Raw genomic sequence first — 27,502 nt, forward strand, 5'->3', positions numbered from 1 at the left:
ACTGGACTTCCTAAGTGGCACTAGTGGTAAAGAATCCACCTGCTAATGCAGGAGATGCCAGAGACGTGGGTTCAATCCCTGGATCGGGAAGATCCCCTGGAGGAGGAAATTTCAACCCACTCCAGTATTCTTGCCTGGAAAATCCCATAGATAAAGGAGCGTGGCGGGCTACAGTTCAGAGAGTTGGACACGACTGAGCAAGCAACATGACATGAAACTCCACTCAAAACCGTGTATTCAAAATAGAAAAAATGTTTATTAGAATAGAAGGTCTAGAAGTAGGCCCACAAACATGGACAACTGATTTTTTAATAAAAGACTCGGTGGAAAAGGGCGGTTTACTCGGTGTTTTGTTAGAAGAAATGTTTAAGCCCCTGTGCCAGTGAGATTCCCCCCATGCTGATGGATTGGTGTGCAGCCTTGGAGATGTCACATCGGCCCCAGGACCTGCTCTGACCACTCCTGGGTTGGTACAGCCTAGAGCTTGTGCACAGCCTTCCCACTGCCACTGTTGATTCCATGTGGGCTCTTGTTGGCTTTCCCTGGTTCTCTATGTTAACTTTTTGACTAGTCTGCCATTCTGCTTATATCAGAGCTTCTCCTTAATTTCATGAAAAGATTGCTATTTTTTTTTTCCAATAATGTTCTTAGGCATGAGGTTCTCTACTCTTTGTTCATGTAGAGCCAGCCCCCTCAGGCAGATACATGGATCTCTGCACCCTAAGCAGGGGTGTACCTTTGCTCCGGTAAATAGAACCCCAGTGTCACTGCGCCTGGAACTGGAGATGGGAGCCTGTTCTTCCCAGAGTGCCACCTTCCTCTGAGTGGGCACTGGGCGAGAGGGGAGATGACAGCCCTCGGTCGTCTTGACTTACTCCTCCTGCCATGAAAACTTTACTCTGGGAGCAGACTAGGTGGAAGCAGTCAGGGCCCCGTATTCACAGCATGTTGGGTCTGGACGGGAGCTTCCACCAAATGAGTGGGGACTGGGTAGAGGAAAGGAGACGAGTCCTTGGTGTTGTCTGCCCAAAATAGACCTTCTGCACGTGGGGGCAGGCAGCCCCTTCCAGGGTGTCGTAGCCCCAGACTAGCAGCTGGACAGAGAGGAAACCCCTGTCTTCTTGTCTGCAACACAGAGCAGGGGGAGCAGGGCTGATGGAGCAGACCTCAGCTCAAAGGCCAGACCTTCCCTTGCCTGCTCTGAGACTTCGTCGATTTTCTTGAGCAAATACTTCTTTTGCTTTATGCTCTTAGGATAGTTTCCAGAGACTAAATGTTGTTGTTCTTTAAAATAATGTCCACCAGTTAAAATGCAGTTTTGTCATTCCAAAAGTTCCACCCTGTTTCTAAGCTTTTGATGCCTAGTTTTGGACCTTCTTCCTATAATAAGGGGGGCTTTCCTGGTGGCTCAGATGGTGAAGAATCTGCCTGCAGTGCAGGAGACCCAGGTTTGATCCTTGAGTTGGAAAGATTCCTTGGAGCAGGAAATGGCAACCCACTCTAGTATTCTTACTTGGATAAGCCCATGGACAGAGGAGGCTGCAGCCCATGGGATGGCAAAGAGTTGGATGCAACTGATCGACTAACAGTTCACACTTTGACACATATAAGAAACAAGGAGGTTTTCATTACCAAATATTATTTCCTCAAGGTGTTATGTTTATACTAACCAAACAAGTGATACTTACTTTAATAAACTCATCAGAGGGTTTTAGCCATCTGGAATGTTATTTTTCTCTCACAGGCCAGGATTTTGACTTTAAACTTATCTTCCACCTGGCCTTTCAATTTGATGATCCAAACTGATTGCTCCCAGGCCCCATAAATACTCCCTTTGGAAAAGCTAGCATTGTAGACGGGCTCCTCCAGCATACGCATTGCACTTGAAAATTTACAAAACGTTTTTTTCCACTTTACATTAACTTTTTTTTTTTCTCCTCAGCCTGATGTGCAGGAAGTATCATTGTCTGCCAGTTAACCAGAAGATCAAGCAGAGTATGGCATCCTGGCTGATCGAACCCATCTCACTGACATTTATTGACTGCCTCCTCTCTGGTGGACAGCTTGTACACACTCCTTTTGTTGCCTATAAATGTATCATAACCTCGATACATTACTTCCGTGGTTACAGTATTTTAAAGGTATTCACTGAAGCTTGACTTACCTCTTTGAGCCTAATTATATACACTAGCCATTCCTTTGGAGGGTGAACTTGTTGAAAACCATACAAGTTAGTCTTGTGAACTGAGTCTGTAGAAAGAAAGTCATAACATCTGTGAAGCAAAGCAGTCACATTCACCTTTAGCCCCAGAGGAGAGAAGAGACAGGGGGCTGGCATCTTAGGGAAGAACCAACGCTCCAGAGGCCTCGGGTATTTCTAGAATCTTCTTTGAACTGCCAGCTGTGTGATTCTAGACAATGTAATTATCTTTCCTCTATTTCGTCCCCCCCCCCCCAACATTAATTGGAGAATAATGACTTCTCTTGTGCCTTGGATTGTGGAGGAAAACATTAGTGTAAGTTGACGAGGAATTTTATAAAATCTGAAGCTCCTTAGGGCAGTGGTACCAGCCTGTGGTATGGCCCTCTCTGTACAGGGATGATAAGACAAGTCTGTCCTGGGCGCCCCTCTGACCTGCTGACACACACACAGCTGCCTTTGACGGGCCTCCTGGAAAGGACTGTGGTGAACACGCCCGCCTTGTGACCTGGCTCACGGCGTGGTCCTGGGTTAGTGTGACGCACCACAGCACACCGGTTGCTTGTATGCTGTGTCCGGGGGGCTTTTCTACTTCCCATCCCTTTTCTCCTCGATGGAACTCATAAGCCAAATATTTATCCGAACTATTTCCTTGAAATTCATCCTTCCCAATTTTTCAAGTTATTTTCGGAAGAAAAACTAAATTTAGGTCACTGTTGCTTTCTGTGTAAATGGGCAAATTAGGTGAACAGTAAATCATAAGGAAGAGTAGGCGCTGTGAATAACTTACACAGCTGATCTTAAAATTTAAATCACTGCCTTTATTCCTGGTAAAATATATAAGGTGGAATGCAGGTGCTGTGTGTTCAGCTGCTAAATCACATCTGACTCTGCGACCTCACGGACTGCAGCCTGCCAGGCACCTCTGTCCATGGGATTTTCAGGGCAAGAACACTGGAGTGGGTTGCCGTTTCCTCTTCCAGGGGATCTTCCTGACCCAGGGTTCAAGGCCGTGTCTCCTGCGTTGGCAGGCGGATTCTTTACCTACTGAGCCACACAGCAGAGCCTAAATCTACAGCTCTTGCTCTGAGGGTGTTCTGGTTTTAATTTCTTAGCAGCCAATCCACTTTAAAACATGAAGGGAAATTCCTGAACATAATTACAAAGCATTCCTTGGAGAGAGTTTCCAAACAGGAATGAAAAAATAACAAGCCCCATCCCCTGTGCTCAGGTACTGTGCTTGGTACTCTGCAGGACTGGGCGTCATGTCTCCCAGCAGCCAGGGAAGAAGGATCTTCTCATCTCAGGTCTGTGAGAAGGAAACCGGGCATAGAAGGTTTCTCAACAAGGGCATAGAAGCTTAGCCCAGGTGAAACCACTTCTGGATACTTTAAAGAATGAAATTTTTTCCAAATTACCCAAGTACTACATATTCTTTGCCAAAAAAAAAAAAAAAAATCAGAGATACAGGAAATTAAAGTTTTGACAAATCACCAGTAACCGTTTAACTTTGTGTGTGTGTGTATGATGAAACACACACACATACACACACACACACACACACACACACACACACACAGCAAAGTCTGAATGATACACAGTTAAGTGAATAGTATTGATTAACCGTGGAGAAAGCAGGTGAGAGCCACCAGGAAGGGAAGTGATGGTCAAAGAAGTCTTTAGCTTTATCTTGAATGTTCTGCTTTTTTGCAAGGAGAATATTTTCATATATTAGCTGTGCAAATTTAGTAATTTAAAAACCCTTAGAGAATGAGGAAAGAAAGCTACATTCTAGGTAAAGTTGAATCTTCATGACTCACCTCTTTCCCTCTTTTCTGGTGACCTCCTCTTCATCACATTCTCCACCCAAAAGTGTTTAAAACTTTCAAAAATAATAACATGTACATGATATAGACAAGATTATAAAGTCATTGATAAGGAAATATAAGGCAGTGTTCCATCGTGTGGAAGTGCACAGACCCTGGGTCTGCACTGCCTGGGTTTGAACCCTGGCTTCCCTGTTGTGACCTTCTCATTTATAAATGTGGGGTAGTAATAGTACCTATGTTACAGGGCTGTTGTGAGTGTTGCTCGTGCAGTACTGGGGACAGCATCTGGCAACTAGGAAGAGCCCATCCTATAGATCAGTCCTGGGTGTTCACTGGAAGGACTGATGCTGAAGCTGAAACTCCAGCACTGGCCACCGGGTGCGAAGAGCTGACTCATTTGAAAAGACTGATGCTGGGAGGGATTGGGGGCAGGAGGAGAAGGGGACGACAGAGGATGAGATGGTTGGATGGCATCATTGACTCGATGGACACGAGTTTGGGTGGACTCTGGGAGTTGGTGTTAGAGAGGGAGGCCTGGCATGCTGCAGTCCATGGGGTCGCAAGGAGTCGGACATGACTGAGCGACTGAACTGAAGTGAACTGAACTGAAGAGTTATATAAGGATTACTATTATTACTATTATTATCCTAACATTCAGAGAAAAAGCCATGTTAAACGTATATCCATTTGGACTTTTCTGTGTGTGTGCATATACACGTGTGCATATATAGACATATACACATTTATGTGGGTAAAGATAGATGTATATTTTTATTAAAATTGGATCATACTGTTTCCATTTATTATAGCCTTCTTTGTACTCTCTCAATACTATATTTTACAAACATCTTTCCATGCCACTAAATGAAATATGAATATTCATTGCTTTTTTTAAAGATACGCCACACAGCTTGCAGGATCTTAGTTCCCTAGCCAGGGATTGAGTCGGGCCCTGGCAGTGAAAACTCTTCAGTCTCAGCCGCTGGACCACCAGGGAGTTCCCGAAATACGAACGTTCAAAACAAAAATCAAATGTGTCAGTATTTGGTTTTAACTAGTAGTGGTAGCGTGGATCCTTCAGCCAAATACATGAACAGAGGATAAGCCACATTTCTCGGCGCTAAACTGAGAAGCTGGAGTGCTTCTTGGTGCTGATACAGCTTGCTTAAGTGGTGGCAGGGACATCGATGCATCCACCCAAGTGTCTGATTGATTGTCATGTTTGTTAAGCAATGATCGTCAATATTTTTTTTTCATTAAACACCAAGATTTTTTAAACAGACTGTGGACAGTTTAAGCGTAAAACTAAAATTTGTGGTTTACTTCATAATCGCAGACTGAATCGAGGCTTCCCAGGTGGTACAGTGGTAAGGAACCTGCCTGCCAGTGGAGGACATGAGAGATTTGGGTTTGACCCCTTGGGAAGATTCCCTGGAGAAGGAAACAGCAACCCACTCCAGTGTTCTTGCCTGGGAAATCTAACAGAGGAGCCTGGCGGGCTCCAGTCCTAGGGTCGCAAAACAGTCAGACGTGACTTAGAGACTGAGCATGCACACTGAAGCTTTCCTCTTTTTTTTTCCTAAACAGCCCACTCTGGGAACTTCTCTTATAAGCAGTTAATCCAAAACCTCCAAACTGTTTGTCCAGCAGTTGCTGCTAAAAACTGGAACTTTATGTTCCATGTCTGATGTGCAAATGTGATATTCATCATTTTACATGTTTATCTTCAGAGCCAATATGCAAGACACTATGCTGTTTGTCAGCATCAGAGTTGACATTACAGATCTTTGTGAGAAGAAAAATGATGTGTAGAAACTTCATGGTGTCCAGTGGCTAAGACTCAGTGTTCCCAATGCAGGGGGCCGATGTTCAATCCTTGGTTCGGGAACGGGATCCCACATTGCCACAACCAAGATGCGGTGTGGATGCTAAGTCACTTCAGTCATGTCCGACCCTTGGTGACCCTATGGACCGTGGCCTGCTAGGCTCCTCTGTCCATGGCGTTCTCCAGGCAAGAATACTGGAGTGGATTGCCATTTCCTCCTCCAGGGACTCTTCCCCACCCAGGGATCAAGCTTGCGTTTCTTAAGTCTCCTGCATTGGCAGGTGGATTATTTACCACTAGTGCCCCCTGGACCTGCAGCCAAGTAAATATATTAAATAAGTAAAAATTAAAAAAAAAAGTAATGTGTAAACAGCGCACTGGTTGCTAAGAAAACGATCTCTTCCTCTCTCCGGCACTTCAGGAGATGTTTCACAAAGCAGAAGAATTCTTATCCAAGACGACAGACAGCGAGGTGGATGAGATGGACACGTCAGACACACAGTGGGGCTGGTTTTACTTGGCGGAGTGCGGCAAGTGGCACATGTTTCAGGTAGCGCCCCTCTGGGTGGGGCGGGGGTTAAACGCGGAGCGTCGTCATGCTCGCGTGAAAAATCAGTAGAAGCTGCACCCGCCAGAAACCAAACCTTAGGGAAGTCAGAGAGCGGAACTAAAAGAAAAGTCAAACTCTTCTGGCTCCTCTCCCCTTCCCCAGATTTTCAGTGTTTTCTTAGAAGGTACGGTGTATGTTTTCTGTGTGTCCAGAGGGTGAGCGTGTCTGCGGGATGAGCGTGTCTGCGGGGTGTGTGGGCTGGGCATGTGTGCGCAAGGCCAGGCCTGGTTTGGTGGACAAATGGTCAGGGAAGAGACCCAGCCTGCATGAAGCGCCCCTGTGCTTCCAGTGTCAAGTCAGAGGGTGTAGATATGTGTTCTCCTCCAGCCTCATGCAGCCTGAAAGCAGATGCTAACACTCTCTTACAGCCAAAGACTGGGAAACTCAGGAAAGTTAATGTAACTGGTCCCGAGTCACACAGTTAATTAACTGTTAAGCTGAGATGTGAGCCCACACTCAAAAGTTTGTGGTCTTTTTTCTTTTTTCACTTACGAGGCTACTTAAAAGATTTGATTTGAGCCACTTAAGATGTGTCATTTTGGCAATAATCTGAAAATATTGCAATACTTTGGAAAAAGGCCTTATAACCAGTCGTTAAAGTTTTTTGTGTGTGTGTGCTGAAAATCCTTAAGCCTTTGCCCACATGTTGTCTTAGCCGATTCTCCCCATGTGTTGGTGACTAGGACAGGTCAGCAAGTTTCCTCTGTCCCTCCATTCTCTGTCTTGTCCCCCAGTACCTGCCTCTGTGGCCAAGCCGTTTCTGTGAACAGCTGGTAAATGAACTTTCTGGTTTGTCTTAAAGCCGGATACCAACATTCAGTGTTCAGTTAGCAGTGAAGATATCGAAAAAAGCTTCAAAGCAAACCCTTGTGGCTCCATTTCTTTTACCACTTCCAAATTCAGCTACAAGATAGACTTTGCAGGTATGTTTTTTTCCCCTAATAGTTGTGTGTTCTTAGTGTGTTGATATGGTGAAATCTACAGTTCTGCAGATCAGGATTAGTTGATATATTAATATTTGCAAACGGCAAAGTAAACCCCTTTTGTAATACATAAAGATGCCTCTACAAAAATTCAACATTTAAAATCTTTTGGATTTGCCTTTTATAAAGGTGTGTTCATATGCTTATAGATACTGATATATATGGAGAGTTTCGTATCTCTTGAGTTCATATAATGCTTCTCACCTAAGGAACACAAAACGCCTCTAAGCCATTGTGTTGCTCCTCATCCTTTCAGTCTCTTGAAATAGGTAGGAGCCATCAGGTGATTTCAGGATCAACCAGAGCAGTTACGTGACAAAGTCCTAGGTGGCCGGTTCTAGTTTTAAGGCCAAAGTTCAGCCAAATGACCCATCTCTTGGTATCTTGCCTAGAAAACCACTCTTCAGTGGACATTGCCTTCAGCCACTTTCTGATTTCTGGATCTCTCATTTCCAGCCAGCTAGTCTGGAAATCAGCCCCACTTGGATTTCATCTGTGATGAAATTAATCCGGGATGAACATTCATCTGTGATGAAATCCAAGGGCATGCTTTTAAGGACCCCTTGACAAACCTCTTGTACTCACACTGCCTTCTCCAGTTGCCAGCCTCAGCTGTTTACTGGTCAGAGGCAAATAGGACCTGGAGGGAGGGTGGCTTTCTTAACAAAAGTGCTTTGCACTGCCACACAGCTCTGTCATCCAGGTCAGGTGTTCTTTCCTGGTTCCTGAGAGTGGAGTCCTTATATCAGTGAGCGCTGGCTGTGGTAGCAGGTAGGGGGCTGGTGAAACACAGGAGATTCCCCTGGAGGAGCCAAGGCCCAGACATACTGAAGGGGGTTAAATTGTCCACTAAGACATTGGTGCAGCCAAGTCTCCAATGACTGCTATGCCCCCAGAGTTGTTTATTTGTTTTTAGTTAAGAGTTAGTGCTGACTACAGAGAAGGCAATGGCACCCCACTCCAGTACTCTTGCCTGGAAAATCCCATGGGTGGAGGAGCCTGGTAGGCTGCAGTCCATGGGGTCGCTAGGAGTTGGACACGACTGGGCGACTTCACTTTCACTTTTCACTTTCATGCATTGGAGAAGGAAATGGCAACCCACTCCAGTGTTCTTGCCTGGAGAATCCCAGGGATGGGGGAGCCTGGTGAGCTGCCGTCTATGGGGTCGCACAGAGTCGGACATGACTGAAGCGACTTAGCAGCAGCAGTAGCAGCAGTGCTGACTAAGCATAGCATTTTTTACATTAGGCAAATTGGCTGCCTTTAAGGGGCCCGACACTTGTCTTAGACAGAAGGTGCTGGTGGACACTTGAGGCTGGTGCACAACTGTCAGTGTTGAAGCCGCACTGAGACGTCATGACGTGCAGACCTCAAGCTTTACATGGAGGGCAGGACTCATCAAAGCGTTTGGTCCGTGCTCCAACAAGCCACGTGTCTTTGAAAGAATACTTTCTAGTGAATTGTATCTGGGGGAGCATTTCTCTTGGACAGTGCAGTTTATTTAAAAAAAAAAAGTCTATCAAAGAACAAGAGTCACATAAACACCAGCTCACACCCCTCTATGTAATGACACTGTTTCGAAAGTGTAGGTATTAGCATTTCCCACGTACATTGGCAAAATTAGCCCCCATCATTTTGTCACAAGCCAGCTCAGCTTCTCTTTATAAAAAAACTGGTGAGAAGTAAGCTCAAGACAAGCTGGTATAAGGTGAAGGCATCATAGGCTTAACTCCATGTGCTGAGACGACCTTGCTTTCTCGCCGCGTGGTGGCTGTGCCAGCGTGTGCAGAGCCTAGGCGTACAGGAGGGGTGAGCACACTTCTCACAGCAGCAGCCCGGCTGTGTGGACCACCTCATCTTGGCGTGGGATGACGTCCACGTAGACAGGGTGGTGAAGTGACCAGAATCCCCTCGGTAAGACTTAGCGCCTACCTCGGTGGGGATGATGAGGTGGACCTGGCAAATACCGCCATGGCTGAGAAAGAGAGGAGAGAAGAAAGTGATACATCAGTCAGTCCATTAGCCTCTTAGCACTGCATCCCTCGTGTAAGTCTGTATTGAGTCTAGCTAGGTTTTCTATTGTTTTGGTTTAGGTGTACAATTTACAGAGAAGGCAAGGAATGTACAAATTTTTGAAACTGTGAGTTGTGCAAGTTTTATCATGGTAACGTATCTTTTTTGTTTTTGTTGTTATGTCCAAAATTTTTGAAACAATCAAACATTAAAGAAGCCAGTCAGAAGATTCAGTACTTTCTTTCTCTTCCTAGTACTTCTAATTTTCCAAAGTTGAGAACCCCTCTCTGTTCACGTGTTTGACTCAAGCACGGTACGAAAAGGAATAGACCCTACGTACTGAGCCGCGTGTGAGGGTGGCCTCCTCCTGTGTTAGCTTAGATCAAGCAGGGAAGCTGATAACCAGACGTGTGGTCAGGTATCCCTAATAAGGCTGGTGCTGGCAGCTGCTCCTGAAGCCCGTGGTCCTTGACCATCCGATTGTGCGGCTGCAAAGCTTCGTGACGTGGCGTCGCCCAGTGTGTTCCCGTGACTCACCTCTTTGTCTCTGTGCACAGAAATGAAGCAGATGAACCTCACCACGGGGAAGCAGCGCTTAATAAAAAGAGCCCCCTTTTCCATCAGTGCTTTCAGGTATTGTGGGGGGAATGGGCTGCAAAAAGTGGGCTGTCTCTCTCTCTCCTCTTCTTTAACGTTTGGCAGAGGAATAAGTAGACGGAGAATGTTTTGGTGGGTTATTTAATGATCTTAATATTAATCTTTACTGATTTCACATTTGTTGATGCATGAGCCGTACTGTTATTTTCGACTGGCATTTCCTTTCCTGTCGTCCTTTTCATTTCCCTTAGATAGATGTATTTTTCAATTCTTTAGAGCAGTTTGAGCGGTAGTTTAAAAAATGCCTCATGATCTCTACTGTAAATCCTTAAAATAACCTACCGAGGTAAGTTCAAATTAGCTTGGAAAGACTCTCCTGGAACCATCCAATTATTTGGGTTTTAAATCCTGAGTAATTACCCACTTTGTCTTCACCTCCACTGAGCCCCACTGGGCAGCTCCTGGAGGTAATTTCAGATCTGCAGTGACTAAAGGGGGCCTGGGAAGACAGGAGTGTGTGGGACGGTGGCCCAGCTGCCTGCGGTCCTATCCTGAAAAGCTATGAATGCCTTGTTGTGGTTTAGTCACCAAGTCATGTCCTACTCTGCGACCCCATGGGTTGTAGCCCCACCAGGCTCTTCTGTCCATGGGGATTCTCCAGGCAAGAATACTGCAGTGGGTTTCCATTTCCTCCTTCAGGGGATCTTCCTGATCCAGGGATCGAACCCACATCTCCTGCATTGGCAGGCAGATTCTTTACCACTGAGCCACCAGGGAAGCCCTGCTATAAATGCCACAAGAGAAACAAGAGAATAAATAGGTGTTATTCACATGAGTAAAGTTGAAGGGAAAAACTTTAGGGCGTGTCTTGTATTATTGGGAATGATTCCTCAATCAAGTCTTGAGATTCCTGTTGTTCAAAGAATTTAAAATGAAACAAACAAAAAATGCTGTTTAATAGCATGTGATTTGTAGGAGATGCCCATTTGCTTCTTCCAAGGAGATGTTTTGAAAGGATTAAAGAAAATAGTTTTTGAAGTTTCTCTTCTTGGGACTTTGGGCATGTATTTTAGGATTATGATTTATAAGTTATGCAAGTACTTGTATAATGAATGCTCTAGGAAGGGAGAGAACTTTACTTCCTTACTAGCTACATTATATCCTCATTCTTAAGTACAAGGAATTTAAGAAAGGAATTGTTTATCTTCAGAGGGTATGTAATCTGAGAGAAAAATGAGACATAATAATGAAAAATGTTATAGTAATTGTATGTCACTATATCTGGTGTCTTTTTATGGGGAGAGGCATGTAATGCAAGGCACTTCGTTCGCTCACAGACCATAGAAGCCATAGCACAAAGACAGGAGAGGGGGGGAAATAACCAGAACGGAGTCCAAGACGCAGGATAATAAAAGGAAGAATGGTTAGGCAGGATACAGACGAGCAATGACGACCAAGAGGTGTTGATACAGAAATGCTTGTGTATTGCGGGAATATACCGAGCTCTCATGACATGCAGAGTGAATAGCACATTGCCTGTTGGCAAGAAATTTGCAATTAACCAAGGCTGTAAATATTCAACAAATAAGCAAACAAAAACGTTTCACACAGCTGAAAGATACTTCTGTCGTTGCTTAGTCACCAAGTTGTGCCTGACTGTTTGCAGTCCCATGGATTGGAGCCTGCCAGGCTCCTCTGTCCATGGGATTCTCTAGGCAAGAGTATTGCAGTGGGCTGCCATTTCCTTCTCCAGGGGATCTTCCTAACCCAGGAACTGAACCCAGGTCTCCTGCATTGCAGGCAGATTCTTTACCACTGAGCCACCTGGGAAGCAAAAAAGATACTTCAGGCAAAGTGAAAAAAACAAACAAAAAACAAAGAAAACCTGGGAAAGGTATTGTTACGTGGTATCACAATCTCTGGAGTATATGAAGTACTTTGAAGAATCTCTAAGTAGAAAACCAATAGCCCCTTAGAAGAATAAGAAAAGAATTTGTGCAGTTCATGCAGCCTCACTTATAAAAAAGAGAAATACAAATTATACCAGGTTATTTCTTACTATCAGATGGACAGAAATTCCAGAGTCTGGTAACACACCTCTTCGGAGAGGTTGTGGACAAGTAGGCATTCTCTACGTTTCTGCTGGGAATGTCAATGACTGTAGCCTTCGAGGAGGGCCTCTGGAAAGTTTCTGTTAAAGTCAGGAATAAATATATTCTTTGACCCAGAAATGCCATTCCGAAAATGTTATCTTAAAAGTTGACAAGCGGCCATGGACAATGACAAGTGGACAGACTTGTTCTCTAGCATCCTTAATGGCAGCAAGAGTTGGAAACAGCCAAATGTCATCCACAGGGAACTTGTGGTCAACAGGAGGGGGTGTGTCCATGCACTGGGGTACCTGTGTCAGTAGAATGCACGCCTTCATCCTCCAGTGTCCAGAGTGTCTGCGTGTGCCAGGCTGTGTGCTGGGGAGTTGTCTCCATGGTACAGAAGGCTCTCTGAGAATATAGTGAAAAACATAGAGCAGCTACAAAAGACACAGGAATATGCTGCCATTCCTGTGTGCAAAACAAACAGACAAAAAACCCCATAGGTTTGTGTTAACCTAAAGTTCTAGAATACCCAAGAGACTGAAAGCAGTGATTACTTGGCGTGGAGGCAAGAGGTGAGAACCAGACCGGGGACTGGAGAGGGAGGGAAGCCATCCACCACTCACTCTCTTACACCTTTATTGTCCAGTCGCTGAGTCACGTCCGACTCTTTGCAATACCATGGACTGCAGCACGCCAGGCTTTCCTGTCCTTCACTGTCTCCCTGAGTTTGCTCAAACTCTTGTCCCCATCTTTAAATCATGATTGTGTGATGTCCCCAAAGGTAAAACGAGTTAAAAAAATAAGTTAAAGACAGGCTAGAAGTTGATACATTTCTTCCACAACTTCCAGTCACCAGACGGGATTCATGTATCAGTTACAGCCTTCTGCCATCAAGCTCCCCAAGGTCATTGTCTTTTTCTGTGTTCACATCCAGTGGCTTAAACGTGGTAGATGACTTTGCCAGCTTCTGCTTTGGGACCGTGCAGGGGCCTAGTGGACAATAAAGAGAGAAAGGTTTAGATTTGAGTTAATAATAGATCTTGAAGGACATTGAACATGTAGCTGAGGGTTCTGAGTGGTATTTAATAGACACTAAATCTGTTAAAGGAGTTTTATTTTAATCAAGAAGTTGATTTTCTTCTCGGAAATTACTTTTCTTCACCTAAAGTCTTCCTACCTTTAAAAGAAACTCTGGCAAATACAGGAAAACAAGATCGAAATAATATCGTTTTTGAAGTTTCCCATCAGATTTCTCAACGCAGCCCCTAAAAAAGTTGCACACAAGCCAATATTCAGTAAGTGTTTTAAAATAAAGAAACCAAGGACGACACTGTACTGCTTTTGTCACATGATAATTCAGCTTGGGAGAAAATGTCTGAGTCGTTGACCGTGATTATAATCGGTTTCTAAAATGTTGTTTTGTCTTTTCTGCTCCAAGTTACATCTGTGAGAACGAGGCCATCCCCATGCCGCCACACTGGGAGAACGTGAACACCGAGCTGCCCTACCAGGTGAGGGCAGCACCCAGTGACCACCCGCCCACCGGAGAGGTGGGGAAGAACCCCGGTAACACAGTGCCATCTTCTCTTTCCAGCTTATTCCGTTGCACAATCAGACACACGAATACAATGAAGTCGCTAGTCTCTTTGGGAAAACAATGGACCGCAACAGAATTAAAAGGATTCAGAGAATTCAAAACCTAGACCTGTGGGAGTTCTTCTGCAGGTGAGACCATTTCCACTCGGAACCCTGCTCCTTGGCCTCTGAGACGTTCTGCAGCCTCAGAGACGGCAAAGCACAAATGCTCAATGGTGTTCACCGCCAGCGGCACCCCGTGCTCTTCTCCACGTGTTTTGACCTGGTTTCCCAGCCTCTTCCTCATCCCCAGGGACAGCTGCTCTGTAAGCTGCCAACTTCCTGTACAGCAGGGGTCCCCAACCTCTGTGATCTAATGCCTGACCCCCTGAGGTGGAGCTGGTACAATAACAATGGAAATAAAGTGCACAATACGTGTCGTTCCCTTGAGTCATCCCGAAACCATCCTCCCACCCGTGGTCCGTGGAAGAAGGGTCGTCTTCCACAAAACCGGTCCCTGGTGCCTGAAAGGCTGGGGACAGCCGTTCTTAGGCACAGTTGGATAGTTTTTACTGCCTTCGTTTGTATACAATACACATTATTATTTTGAGTTATACATCTCTTTCTGCATCATTCTTTTGAAAAATAATGTTGTCTGTAAAAGAGTTATCAGTGTTAATACACGTACACCTATTTCATTATTTTAATTTCCATATCTAAATATGTAATTATTTGTTCAGTTTTTTCTCTTGAGAGGATTTTAGGCCATTTTTAGTATGTTTGTTTTTTTTGCTTTTACAGTAAGTCCTACATGGAATATCTTTGTATGTTTTGGAAGAGATTTGTCCACTGACAAGAGGGTTGAACTGGATGGTTTTATGTCCCTTCCAGCCCGAAGATTCAAAAGTGCAGTTCAACTAACATGTCGCACTCTGGGGATAAAATGATCAAGGCATAGTCCTTGCTCAAGGAATTTCACTGTTTAAAGACTCTGTGAACAGTTATTTATTGTCTGTAGTGTCATTTTTAGGTATCGGTAAAGCTTGACTGGTTTAAGCAATCAGTCATTTTACTGTGATGGGGCATCATCTGGGAGATCTATAGTTTTTTTTTTTTTAATTTTTTAAAATTAAAATATTTAATTGAAGTATAGTTGATTTATAGTGTAGTTTGGGGTATAATTTTTACCCTTGTCTGTTAACTAGTAATTTTTGATGAACCAATTTAGATGTCCCAAGAGCATGTGAGATTATTTTTTCCAGAGCTATTATATGTCCACTTGTGGTAGATGTTAAATTACCGTTTTCTGTTTCACCCATTCTATTGCGCTTCACTCCTTGAAGAATCAGTGATGCCACTTACAGTAGATTTCTGTGTGTTTTGTGTCTGTGCATTGTATTTTTAGGAAAAAGGCTCAGCTCAAGAAAAAAAGAGGCGTGCCTCAGATTAATGAACAAATGCTGTTCCATGGCACCAGCAGTGAGTTCGTGGAGGCGATTTGCATTCACAACTTTGACTGGAGAATCAACGGCATCCACGGTGCTCTCTTTGGCAAAGGTAATCATCCGAACCTAGTCGGAGTGCTAGGAGACAGTCTTCTCTTTGAGAGAGGATTAATGAGATTCAGGGGCTCCAGAGGCTTTAAGTTAAATGTTAGACGCAAAAGTTAAATGCTAGGCTCCTGGCACACCCTCAGAGTTTCTGAGCCGCCAAAAAGCCACTTCCTGCTTGTGCAAGATGGAAGGAAGACTTTTCACATCTCTCCGAGGTCAGATAACCACCCTCCACTGCTGCCCCCAAGTCCCAGCCATTCAGGTGGGACATCATGTCTAGATTTGCTCATTTTTGCATTATGACATTTAGTTTCCACATATGAGTCCTTTCCATGGATAAGTCTGTACACCAAACTGTTTTATGTCAAGTACACAGAGCACTAAAAAATAAATCAGTTAATGTGTACATGGTTACATAGGTCTATTTTTTGTTTGTTTTTTTTTAGAAAATGATAGGTTGGAATGTTGATGAGCTTTAAAGAATAATGGGGGAAATCCTCCCCTTTTTCCTAATGTTGTGGAAGTCTGAGTTCCTTAGTCTTTGCTCACTAGACAAGCACGTTAAGGAGAGAGGGGAGGGGAAACATTAACATTAACATAAACATAAACATTAACATTAAGAGGTGGACCTTAACTTGGTCTTCCCTGGTGGCTCAGTGGTAAAGAATCCGCCTGCATTGCAGGAGATGTAGGCTTGATCCCTGGTCAGAAAGATCCCCTGGAGGAGTGCATGGCTGCCCACTCCAGTATTCTTGCCTGAAGAATCCCATGGGCAGAGGAGCCTGGTGGGCTGCAGTCCGCTGGGTTGCAAAGAGTCGGACACGACTGAAGCGACTTAGCCTGTGTGTGAGCTGCATTGCCTGTATGCTGGGTCCTTATTTTGCACCTTCCCTCCAGCAAGAGGGGCTGCGTTAATTTAAAAAATCACGGCTGAAAAGGCCATCCCCTTTATTTAACTGTGTAAGAGGATCAGAAAGGTATTACATAAATCCCACTGGATTTGAGTAATAGGGGACTTTGCAATTCATTTCCAAAGTGTTTTGGGTAAGTGCTCCCTTACTGAGGGCAGCCTCCTAGACCTCCCAGTTTGGAAGAGTCAGATGCTTCATGGAGATTCCTGTTTAGCCAGTAGACCCGTGAGCTTGTTCTTCTGGAACGTTCGGGTGTGAGCTGAATTGCATTATCTCCGGAAATCTTTTCCTGGATTTCTGGATGTGGGGTTCTATCATTTCCAAAAATATTATTGAACTGTCACCTTGTAAAATAGAAACATGGTTTCTTGGGGTTTGAAATCATCTGTGCAGACCCGTGGTTTCACTGTGCTCCCCAGTGATGGGTGCTTAGATGGGTGGGTAGCAGGTGGGGAAAGGGTGGAAGGAAATAGAAGAGGGAGGGAGGTCCCAGCAGTTACAAGGCGGGTCCTGCCACTTGTAATCACAGAAGCCACTTGTGTCTGTCTTACATATTGGATTTATTTATAAGATTTGTTTTTGGCCATACCACATGGCATGTGGGATTTTAGTTCCCCAACCAGGGATCAAACCTGGGACCCCTGCCTTGGATGCTTGGACTCTTAACCACTGGACTGCCAGGGAAGTCCCTGTAATATTCTTTTTGAATACCACTACACAAGTCCAGTAGCTGCATTTTGGTGGGGATGGGGATGGTGTTGGTGGTGGGGACTGGTCTGTACTAACACACACACCCCAGTGGCCATCTGCATCGCAGCTGTCCACAACAGACAGATTTCTGTTCTTTTCTTTAACACCTATAGTTGAGGGAATTCCACGTCTATCTTGGCTCTACGATTGCCTGTGTCTGTCCCCCTAGCCCCAGTAGTTTCGCTTGTGTTTCATACATTCCTTGGAGTAACCTTGGCTCTCCGGGGCCCTTTCTGTCTAAGGAACCTATTTTGCTCGAGACGCTGCTTACTCCAGCCGCTTCTGCAAAGATGACGTAAAGCACGGAAACACGTTCCAGATCCACGGGGTCAGCCTGCCGCAGCGGCATCTGTTCCGAACACACAAATCCATGTTTCTCGCCCGAGTGCTGATTGGAGACTACATAAATGGAGACTCCAAATATATGCGCCCTCCCTCCAAAGACGGCAGCTATGTAAACTTGTATGACAGCTGCGTGGACGACACCTGGAATCCCAGGGTCTTTGTGGTGTTCGACGCTAACCAGATCTACCCCGAGTACCTGATAGACTTTCACTGATTTCACATCCAAGTCTTCGAGGTTGAGGGAGCTATATTCTTTTTCGCAGGGAGGTCTGCGCACCGATCATCTAGCCACTCAGTGTTAATGCTCTGATCCCTCTGAAGCAGAAAGAGGCCTCTCTATAAAAAGACACACTGACTTTACGGTTGGTTTGTTGTTCTGTTTCCGTTTGTCGCTGACGTTTGTTAAAGCGCAATACCACTGCTGTTTAAGGGCGGCGCTCAAAATGGAATCGTCTGAGTCACTCCATCTTTAAGGTTTACATGTGTGTCTTTAGGGTGAATGTTTTCAGTTCAAGTAGACTTAGTCCTATATATGATCAAAAAAATGTAGACATAAAAGTGTCCCTTGAGAGGAACTGAGATTTTGTAAACAAATTCTGAAATGATCATCCACTGATCTATGTGTTGCTTTGTTAGTCTTCGGGAGGATGGGAGGCAGTTTAAAACCTTGAAGCAGCCTGAGTAACTTGAGAGAAATCAGACACAAAAGAACGGTAGGCAGTGCTGCCAAGCAGGCCAGAAGGAGAGGATCAAGACAGGGCACCCTCTCCTGATGCCTTTGGGAGAGGCAAAGAGTCACTGCGGGGTGTGACTGGCCTTGCTCACCTCTTCTGCCTCCTGCAGCCCAAATGACTGCAATTAGCAAGCACCTCATCCCCTAGAGCTCCCCAATTCTTATACCCAGACTCCCTGCACAAGGTACTTACTGCATCTTCAAAAGGAAATTTTTTTACAACACACGTTCTTGTTCAGTCAGTTGTGTCCGACTCTTTGCGACCCCAAGAACTGCAGGATGCCAGGCTTCCCTGTCCTTCACTGTCTCCCAGAATTTGCTCAAACTCATGTCCATTGAATCAATGATGCCATCCAACCGTCTCATTCTCTCTTTCCCTCTTCTGCCCTCAATCTCTCTCAGCATCAGGGTCTTTTCCAATGAATTGGCTCTTCACATCAGGTGTCCAAAGTATTGGAGCTTCAGCATCAGTCCTTCCAATGAATATTCAGGGTTGATTTCTTTTAGGATTGATTGGCTTGATCTCCTTGCTGTCCAGGGGACTCTCAAGAGTCTTCTCCAGCACCAAGCACATACTTTCCCTTTGTTTCGGGTTCTTACAATGATTACTTCTAAGAGATTTTTAATCCGATCCTCCCCCCACCAAATGCACAGCTATTCAGCTATGATTTATAAAACCCACACTTCTAAATTCCCCATTTTGAATCGTTCCAGAAAGCCTGAGATGCTTGCAACCAATCTGATTTGTTCTTTTGAGTAGCAGTAGACAGTCTGCTCACTGTCTTGAAAAATTAGGTACAATTCATAATCGTGCTCAGTGAAGTTTGTTTACCTGCTCCATCTGCCTGGCTGTTCTATTTTAAGGAGGAATAAGTGATGTTGAAAGAACTTCCTGCCCCTAAAGCTATTCTAGCAGAGACAGGACAGCAACTTGGCAGAGATGTTACGTAGGAGTTCAGGTGTCGGGTGGAGGATTTGATCATATGATTGTTAAAGACTTTTTCCAGCCTTGATTTTCTGTGGTTATAGCTGAAAAAAAAAAAATTTGGTATCTTTTTTTTTTTTAAGTTTTGCCATCTCCAAGATTTATTTATTTTCTGTCTGCACTTCGAGGGCATGTGGAATCTTAGTTCCCTGACTAGGGATTGAAGCCACACCCCCCTGCCTTAGAAGAGCAGAGTCTTAACACCGCACCGCCAGAGAAATCCCCAGAATACTGGTATCTTTCCTGGAAATCCTTTTTCGAATTCACTTTGGTACTAAATTCCATCTCCATTACCTTTCACCCCAATTTGGGCTGAAAGGTAGTCAAGGTAATTTAACTTCTCAAGAAAAACCCAGTACATGTGCTCACCTGGGACGCTCAGCTCTGTCCCTTGAACTGCAAAGACACCATACAAATAAGGCGTAGGGAGCAGGTTAGGCGAGGCGGTTCTTCAGCTGCTGCTGCCTCCCCCAGACTCCCTGCAGCCCTGAGGGCATGTGACTGTGCCGAGAGTAGGTCACACACGGACACCTGCCACCCAGGAAGCTGTGTCCAGCTCACTGGAGCCAAGTGACAGCCGAGAGTTCCTGACTCTGATGTGCAGAGGAACAGCTGGTTTTGATGAAGTGCTGTTCGTGTTTTTAGAAAGGACACATTTTATAAACATGTGGAAGTCACCATGGAAATACAGGAGAGAAAGTCACCAGGCTGCTGCCTCATGGGAGGCAGCTTACCACTGCTGCGGACCTGCTCGCAAAAACGACCTCAGAGACATCAGGAAGGCACATGCTGACAATCTTTTTCTTCTACTTATTTGTTACTTACATACAAACTGATGTTCAGACAGTCCCCAATTCAACACAGCTCTCTTTTCCAGTTTAATTTGATGGCCTCCCCAATGCTTGAATGGAATAACTGTTGTAGATTTTATCTCAGTTGGTAAAGAATCTGCCTGCAATGCAGGAGACCCCAGTTCGATTTCTGGGTCAGGAAGATCTGTGAGAGATGGGATAGGCTACCCACTCCGGTATTCTTGGGCTACCCTTGTGGCTCAGCTGGTAAAGAATGCGCCTGCAATGCAGGAGACCTGTGTTCGATTCCTGGGTTGGGAAGATCCCCTGGAGAAGGGAAAGGCCACCCACTCCAGTATTCTGTCCTGGAGAAGTCCATGGACACAGTCCATGGGGTTGCAAAGAGTTGGACGTGACTGAGCGACTTTCACTTTCATTGGCAGGAGACTCAAGAGACGTGGTTTTGATCCTTGGGTTGGAAAGATCCCCTGGAGAAGGAAATGGAAACCCACTCCAGTATTCTTGCTTGGAAAATCCCATGGACAAAGGAGCCTGGTGGGCTGCAGTCCATGGGGTCACAAAGAGTCAGGACTGAGTGACTGAGTGCGCGTGCACACACACGCACGCACATACACACACACACAACTTCTGGACATTAGCTGATCTGACCTCCAGGAGACTAAGAGCCTGAGGTTGAAACTTGCAAGGCAACCCCCCAGGTGAACTCTGAACTTCACTAGCTAGCTCCTCTCTGTAGGCAGAGTGCGGTGAAATAGACATTGTAAGAGAGAACTGTGCTGTTATTCTTGTCTGAGGTCGTACTCCAAATCCTCTTTCATAAGAAAGACCTGAGTTTGATGAACTTCTTAAACGTGATCGTGTCGAGTTCATTGGTGTTAGCGTCCTCTTTGCTGTGATCAGCAGACTGATTTGAGAGTCGTATCATCACTGTGTAATGAGACTGGACACCACTGTTTGCCTTCTTTTCCTGTCATCATGTGTGTGCGGGTTGGGGGAGAGGGAATCCATTCCAGATTCATGAATAAATGATTTTTAAAATTTTGCCCTGAATAAACTGCAGCTGATAGTAACTGTTCTTTTATCACTTTGGTAATATCAGCCTCAGGGTTAAAAAAAAATATATGTGTTGATAAGAAACAATCTCCTAGATCTTTGTGGTGATGAAGAAGAAGGTTTTGTATCAGCGTCGCTTTCATTTCTAGACTGTTCCTGTGAGGATGCTCAAGACCTGGGAGCCGCTCTGGACTCACAAATACACTCTTTCTACATGGAGTAATCAGTGCTCCCTGTAGCGGGTCATGGAGGGCTGCATATGTTATATATTTCTTTCTGCGATGTCTATGTCTCATTTCCACCTTGCATTATTTAAACCTCAGTTCTCAGCTCAGAGTTAAAGGACTCTTGAGGTGTTTTGTTTCCTGTAACTCTTACGTAACCCACTTGCAGGTGTGGGAAATCTCTTGTTCTCGGTTTGAATCATCACAAGCAACAGCTAAACACATAACCCGTGGCGGAAAACACTTACTCCATGCAATTGAAAATTCCGAAACAGACCAGGGCCTGGTACCTTCACTCTCGGTGGCTCCTGGCCCAGAGGAGAATCCAGGAGGCTGTCTGCCCTCACCCGAAGAGTGAGCTTCCTGAGTCCACCGGCCTCCAGCCCCTCCCGGGTATGTCTTTTTGAAGCGAGTTAGACACTTCACTTAATCTTTCGGCTTCTGTTGGTCAAAAAGGGAGGTGTTAAAAGATCCCTTAATTGTAGAGTGGTAGAAAGGCAAAACAGAATGACTAAGACTACCCACCCATGGAAACAAGTTAAGTTTTCCGTTTGCTGAAGCTAGGTCCTAGTCTGTCTAAATTGGACTTTTATTGGGACTCATTATGATGAAAATTCTGCTGAGTTTTGATGGATGATGGAGAAAGGTGATATCTTTACAGAAATGTGTCTAAGCCATCCAGCTATTTGATGTCACCTCCCAGGTTGCCCCAGTGGATCTCCTGTTCAGCAGGAGACACAGGAGACCTGGGTTTGATCCCTGGGTCAGGAAGATCCCCTGGAGGAGGGCATGGCAACCCACTCCAGTATTCTTGCCTGGAGAATCCCATGGACAGAGGAGCCTGGTGGGCTACAGTCCATGGAGTCACAAAGAGTCAGACACGACTGATCAACTACACGCGCGTGTACACACACACACACAGATTGCCAAGAACAGGGCTAAAAACCATCTTACAGTGGGTGTTTCTGATGACCCTTCCATCCCAGACTGCCCTCTGGCCCCTGGGGGAGGGATGTTTTATTTATTTTTCAATGAACATGGACTATTTTGCATAAAATAGTCCATTTCTAGATGAAAGTATACATCTCTGTACTTGCAAAGTGAAAAAGGGATGGTAATAAAAAGATAGCAAGGAAAAGAAAAACAGAAGCCTTGTCAAAAATTGTTTTTGATCAGAAGCTTCAGCAACGTGACTATGCTTCATTTTACCCCCTTGCCCTAAATGTAGGGAAAGGTTTGACGAAAGAAGCCACTCTGCTTCACTTCCCATGGATCACTGGATCATAATGCTTGGGCACTGCTGATGGAAAAGAGGAACGTTTCAAAGAAATACGAGGTACACGGCTCTCGGGGGCTGCCTGGTCATCGAGAATGATGTCCATGGGAGAGGTGAGTCCCAAACGTCTGGGAAAGATGTTGACAGCTCATCACCAACCCCCACTATTCCTCAGGGAGTATCATTCCCAGACTCTAGGCTGGGAGCTGGCTGGGGAGTTGGTTTGGTGTGTCCCGCCTCTCCCCCAACCCCTGCTGGCCTGTGTTCCCCCCATCCCAGGTGGGAAGGCATCTTGCTTCTTCCTAACACCTGAGTGAAGGCTCCTTCCTGAATGTGACTCAGCTCGGCCTCCTGCTGCAAGATTATGTAAAGCGTTTTCGCAGCTCTAATTGCCTGGCTTTCGTTCCTCAGCCCTGCAGGCTAAGAGCTTGGCTTTTATTTGAACCTTCTCCCTGTGTGGCTGTGGATCTAAGAAATTAGCACTGGTCTTATTTATTTTTAATGGCTCCTCGTGAGAAGGGAACATACAGGATATGCCAACGACGCTTGTGTTCTCTGCAGCTTTTTCCGCTGTGCTTTGCCCTCCGCCGAGAGGCTGCACAGCAAGCTGATCCCAGCTCCCACCCTGCTGTTTAAGCTGGCTCAGGAGAGTCGCAATCCAGAGTTGAATTCAGCTCACCTCTGCAGTGTTAACCATGAACCCACGTGGTGCTTCTTGTGTTTTCCTGTTCATTTTTAAGAAATACCTTGTCCTGAAGGGCTCATGACACTTGAGTATTTCTGCAGGTCCCATACAGAATCAGTAGACATTCTCAGTCTGCGTTTGATGAACATTCTTAGAGAATTCTTAAGAGAATCAATGTCCGGCCCAGTTCCTCCTCTTTATTCATTTAAGAAAAGGACCATCTTGGGAGCACTAATCTGAGTCTTATTTCTGACTTTGCTGGCTCCGGGTGACCTTGGATAACTCACCAGAGGGGAACCGTCACTTCTCAGAAGGTGAAGTTGACTGGAGACTGACCGAGCTCTTGGTAGAACAACCTGTGGCTGGATTTCTCTAGGAACACCTGACTTGGCTGAGGGCCAAGAGGCAAGGGTTTGGGACGGGAAAGGAAAGGGATTGACCTCGTTTTCCCTGAATCTCCAGCTACTCAGTCTGTCCCCCTCAAGTTCACGTCTCAGTTCCAGGGGTGAGCCAGGCAGCAACCCAGTCCAGCATAGCCCCAGCCCCGTGGGACTCATGGTCCGGCAGGAGGACATTCTGCACTGCCACAGGCTTTAGTAAGGGGGAAGTTAAGGCTGCTTGGCAGCCTGTGACCAAGGATGTAACCAATCCCGAGGGATCAGAGGAGGCTTCCTTGAGAAGTGACGTCTGGACACACAGATCAGAAAGAGGGGCGGGTGCTAGTTAGGGGGACTCTGGGCCTGGCCACACCCTTCTATGCCTTCAGGTTCTAGGAGATGAGGAACAGGTGTGGGTGTGGGCCAATGGAACATTCTTTATTATTCTAGTGAAGATGGCAGGATCCCAGCCACTTCAAGAACCAGAATCTGTCACGCCAATGCGTGCACCTGGCCCTGAGGTCTGGCTTCCAGAAGGCTGGGGGCTGACCCAGGGGGCTGGGTCAGTGCCGGGGGTGGGGGTGGGGAAGGGAGGGGGGCGTGGTGACTGGGACATCAGCGGATGTTGCAGAGATTTTTATTCGACTTAGAATCCAGATGCTGATTATGCAGAGTTGTTCATTCCTGTTCCTGGGCCTTTGCTCATGCCTTCCTCCCCTGCTCCCACTGCCAGCGGAAACACACGCACATTCCTCCTTCTACCTTCAGAGTCCCGTCTATCTGCAGCTTGGGCTCTGGGGTCAGATAACCAAGCTGAACCCTGGTCCTATCTCCCGCCAGCTGTTTGACCTCGCAGAGACAGAGGTTACTTAACCTCTCCGTGCTGCACCTCTGTGTCTGTAAATGGGGATAGTAACAGCGCCTAGGCTTCCCTGGTGGCTCAGCAGTAAAGAACCCGCTTGCCAGTGCAGGAGACATGGGTTTGATCCCTGGGTTGAGAAGATCCCCTGGAGGAGGGAATGGCTACTCACTCCAATATTCTTGCCTAAAGACTCCCATGGGCAGAGGAGCCTGGCAGGCTGTAGTCTAGGGGGATCGAGAGTTGGACATGACGGAGGACTAAACAACAGAGCCTGCCTCCTGTGATGAGCTGACTGTGGGGTGCCTAGGAGAATGCCTCAGGAAGGGTTATTGGGTGTTAACATTTAAGACCCAGAGCTCTTGGGAGCCCGACAGGTTCCACACAGAACTCGGAGTCCTGGGTATTCTTTTCTTCTTAGCACTTCAACTTGGCCAAGCAGCCCCAGAAGCAGCCCTGGAGCTAAACAATCAGGGTTGTAGCCAGCGAGAGTCCAGACCTGGAGCCATGGGGAGTCCCAGCAAGCGGGGCTTAGGAAGAGTTTATTGAGGATTTGGGGGGAGCCTCTAAGGACGTGGGGCTCTGCCCAAGATTGGAGGCTGCCAAGAAGCAGGCAAGTCTGCAACTGGGCATTTCGAGGAGTCTTATCTGTGGGACAGGAAGACGAGCCGGAGGATGAGCTGGACTTGGTCACGGAGCAGCAGACGCTCCTTCTGATGTGGGGTGGGTGTTTGGTATTCTGTGGGTGGTTCACTGACCTTGTTGTCGTCTATGCTTAGAGCTATGAAGTGGCCTTGCTCTGTCTCATCTAGCCAGGGTCTCCTCATAACTTCTCCTGAGGTTGGTATTCTGCAAGTTGATCAGTTCAGTCGCTCAGTCATGTCCAACTCTTTGCGACCCCACTCCAAGTTTATGGCCACTTTCTAAATGTCAGAGGCTGCTCTCTTTTTCTCTCTCGATCCATTAATTATTTATTTGAACTAATTTTTTTCTCCCTCAAGAGAAACTGTAAGTGAATGTATTCATTCATGCAACAAAACAATAGCTGAGTATCTATATGGACAACGTGCCAGGCAAGATAACGTGGTAAAAACCCTGCCTTCCTTCAAGGAGCTCCAAGTCACAAGTCAAGACCGAAAGGCCGTCTGTGTCAGTCTAGTTTGCTCATCACCTTGTCACCAAGAAGTTTTCCATCCTGCCTGGAACTCCCAAACCCCTGCTTCCACGAGGCAGAGTTAGGAACTCAGTGTGAAGGTTGGACCTGCCACCCCTCCCCATTCCTTGCACCCCTCGGTCTGCCCAGGATCGGCCCAGGGACCAGGTGTTCTGTGCGTGTTCCGTGCTGTATCCGCGTGCGGTCCACAATCAGGAGGGGTAAGGGAACTCGACACCCTCGCACCTCAGCGCTGTACGCGCTCTTCTCATAGTTTTCTCAGAAAACGATTTTAATTCAACAAACTCCTTAATGTTGATTCTCCTTTCTGAATGGCTTTGCTCTGTAGGGTGATTGTGTTTGGCTGGAGGTCAGAGACCACCTTATAGTTCAGTTCAGCTGCTCAGTCGTGTCTGACTCTTTGCGACCCCATGGACTTCAGCACACCAGGCTTCCCTGTCCATCACCAACTCCCAGAGCTTGGGCAAACTCATGTCCATCCCATTACAGGGGCTTCCTAATTAGATCAGCATCTGGGCGGTGAGATGCTATTGTGAGCAGTGGACACTAGAGGGCAGCATCTCCCCCAGACGGCGGACAGCAAAGTCGGGCACTGAGCTACCAGCGGTAAACTGTGGAGAACAGGGGGAAAGGACCCCCCCAGAAAGTTTCTGGTCTCCTCTGCTCAAGTCCATGCGAGCCTGCATTCATCCCTTTTGTAATAATTGCTGGGAAAAGTGAGACCCTTTCGAACAGTAACCTCTTAACAGGTTTTGTTTATTTATTTTTAAAGCAATTGCTTTTTGTTTGAAGCACATAATGCAAGAACTCCCTACATCAGATTCTTTAAAATAGACACACCTTCTCTTCTGTTTTAGATACCACCAAACAGTGTGATGGGGTACTATGTCTGAAGCCTGCTCTCGGAAGGGCTGGGGGAAAAATTTCTTTGTCCTATTCTTTTTATTTTAATTGGCATCATGTCCCACAGTGGCTCAGTCAGTAAAGAATCTGCCTGTAATGCAGGAGACCCAGGTTTGATCCCTAGGTTGGGAAGATCCAGTTGAGGTTGGAATGGCAACCCACTCCAGTATTCTTGCCTGGAGAATCCCATGGACAGAGGACCCTGGCGGGCTACAGTCCATGAGGTTACCAAGAGTCGGACATGACTGAAGCTGCTGAGCACAGCACAGCACATCTAATCTCTCTAAAATATTTGCCTAGATAACCTTTTCCCATACCATCACTGAATCTTTATTTTCTTTTCTCTTATGAAATTTTATGTCACCTAGCAAATATTTGGAGTACTTTCTGTGTCCATAAAGACAAAAATAGTTACTCTTCAAAGCTTCCCTCTCCAGTCATCAAATTAAATAAAATCACCATCTCTAATCCTGTAACTTCTTTCTTGCCTTCAGTTCAGTTCAGTCACTCAGTCGTGTCTGACTCTTAGTGACCCCATGAACCACAGCACACCAGGCCTCCCTGTCTATCACCAACTCCTGGAGTCCACCCAAACCCATGTCCATCGAGTCGGTGATGCCATCCAAACATCTCATCCTCTGTTCTCCCCTTCTACTACTGCCCTCAATCTTTCCCAGCATCAGGGTCTTTTCCAGTGAGTCAGCTCTTCGCATCAGGTGGCCAAAGTATTGGAGTTTCAGCTTAAAAATTAGTCCTTCCAATAACACCCAGGACTGATCTCCTTTAGGATGGACTAGTTGGATCTCCTTGCAGTCCAAAGGACTCTCAAGAGTCTTCTCCAACACCACAGTTCAAAAGCATCAATTCTTTTGCACTCAGCTTTGTTTATAGTCCAACTCTCACATCCATACATGACCACAGGAAAAACCATAGCCTTGACCAGACGGATCTATGTTGGCAAAGTAATGTCTCTGCTTTTGAATATGCTATCTAAGTTGGTCATAACTTTCCTTCCAAGGAGTAAGCATCTTTTAATTTCACGGCTGCAGTCACCATCTGCAGTGATTTTGGAGCCCAGAAAAATAAAGTCTGACACTGTTTCCACTGTTTCCCCATCTATTTGCCATGAAGTGA

The 27,502-nt window shown here is 45.9% G+C and overlaps 2 protein-coding genes and 2 long non-coding RNA genes across 11 annotated transcripts in view; 2 read left to right on the forward strand and 2 right to left on the reverse strand.

The window, feature by feature from the left end:
- Nucleotides 1–20,887, forward strand: part of PARP11 (poly(ADP-ribose) polymerase family member 11) — a 33,949-nt gene extending 13,062 nt beyond the window's left edge. The window contains exons 2-9 of one of the 8 annotated variants that reach the window (XM_086404267.1): nucleotides 1,943–2,420; nucleotides 6,276–6,404; nucleotides 7,267–7,387; nucleotides 10,018–10,093; nucleotides 13,592–13,664; nucleotides 13,748–13,878; nucleotides 15,134–15,285; nucleotides 17,185–20,887. In XM_086404267.1, coding sequence (XP_086260393.1) covers nucleotides 6,279–6,404; nucleotides 7,267–7,387; nucleotides 10,018–10,093; nucleotides 13,592–13,664; nucleotides 13,748–13,878; nucleotides 15,134–15,285; nucleotides 17,185–17,501 — 996 coding nt within the window. In that variant the 5' untranslated portion in view covers nucleotides 1,943–2,420; nucleotides 6,276–6,278 and the 3' untranslated portion in view covers nucleotides 17,502–20,887. The remainder of the gene's footprint in view (nucleotides 1–1,942; nucleotides 2,421–6,275; nucleotides 6,405–7,266; nucleotides 7,388–10,017; nucleotides 10,094–13,591; nucleotides 13,665–13,747; nucleotides 13,879–15,133; nucleotides 15,286–17,184) is intronic. The other 7 variants (XM_086404265.1, XM_086404268.1, XM_086404266.1 and 4 more) reach the window with 7 other exon arrangements.
- On the reverse strand, nucleotides 8,931–10,007 carry LOC147372948 (uncharacterized). Its single transcript, XR_015164921.1, has 2 exons — nucleotides 9,801–10,007; nucleotides 8,931–9,422 (listed from the first exon to the last, which is right to left on the reverse strand). It is a non-coding gene; the product is annotated as an uncharacterized LOC147372948 (long non-coding RNA).
- On the reverse strand, nucleotides 12,117–12,913 carry LOC147372949 (uncharacterized). The gene is made up of 3 exons (XR_015164920.1): nucleotides 12,777–12,913; nucleotides 12,459–12,558; nucleotides 12,117–12,248 (listed from the first exon to the last, which is right to left on the reverse strand). It is a non-coding gene; the product is annotated as an uncharacterized LOC147372949 (long non-coding RNA).
- A 145-nt stretch (nucleotides 20,888–21,032) lies between the features above and the next one.
- Nucleotides 21,033–27,502, forward strand: part of CRACR2A (calcium release activated channel regulator 2A) — a 156,575-nt gene continuing 150,105 nt past the window's right edge. The window contains exons 1-2 of the mRNA XM_086404262.1: nucleotides 21,033–21,487; nucleotides 22,323–22,483. The gene's annotated coding sequence lies outside the window, so the exon portion shown is untranslated. The remainder of the gene's footprint in view (nucleotides 21,488–22,322; nucleotides 22,484–27,502) is intronic.

This window comes from Bos grunniens, chromosome 5, assembly GCF_055505025.1.
Source record: "Bos grunniens cultivar Pamir isolate PY7600 chromosome 5, Bosgru_T2T1.0, whole genome shotgun sequence".
NCBI classification, from domain to species: Eukaryota; Metazoa; Chordata; class Mammalia; order Artiodactyla; family Bovidae; genus Bos; species Bos grunniens.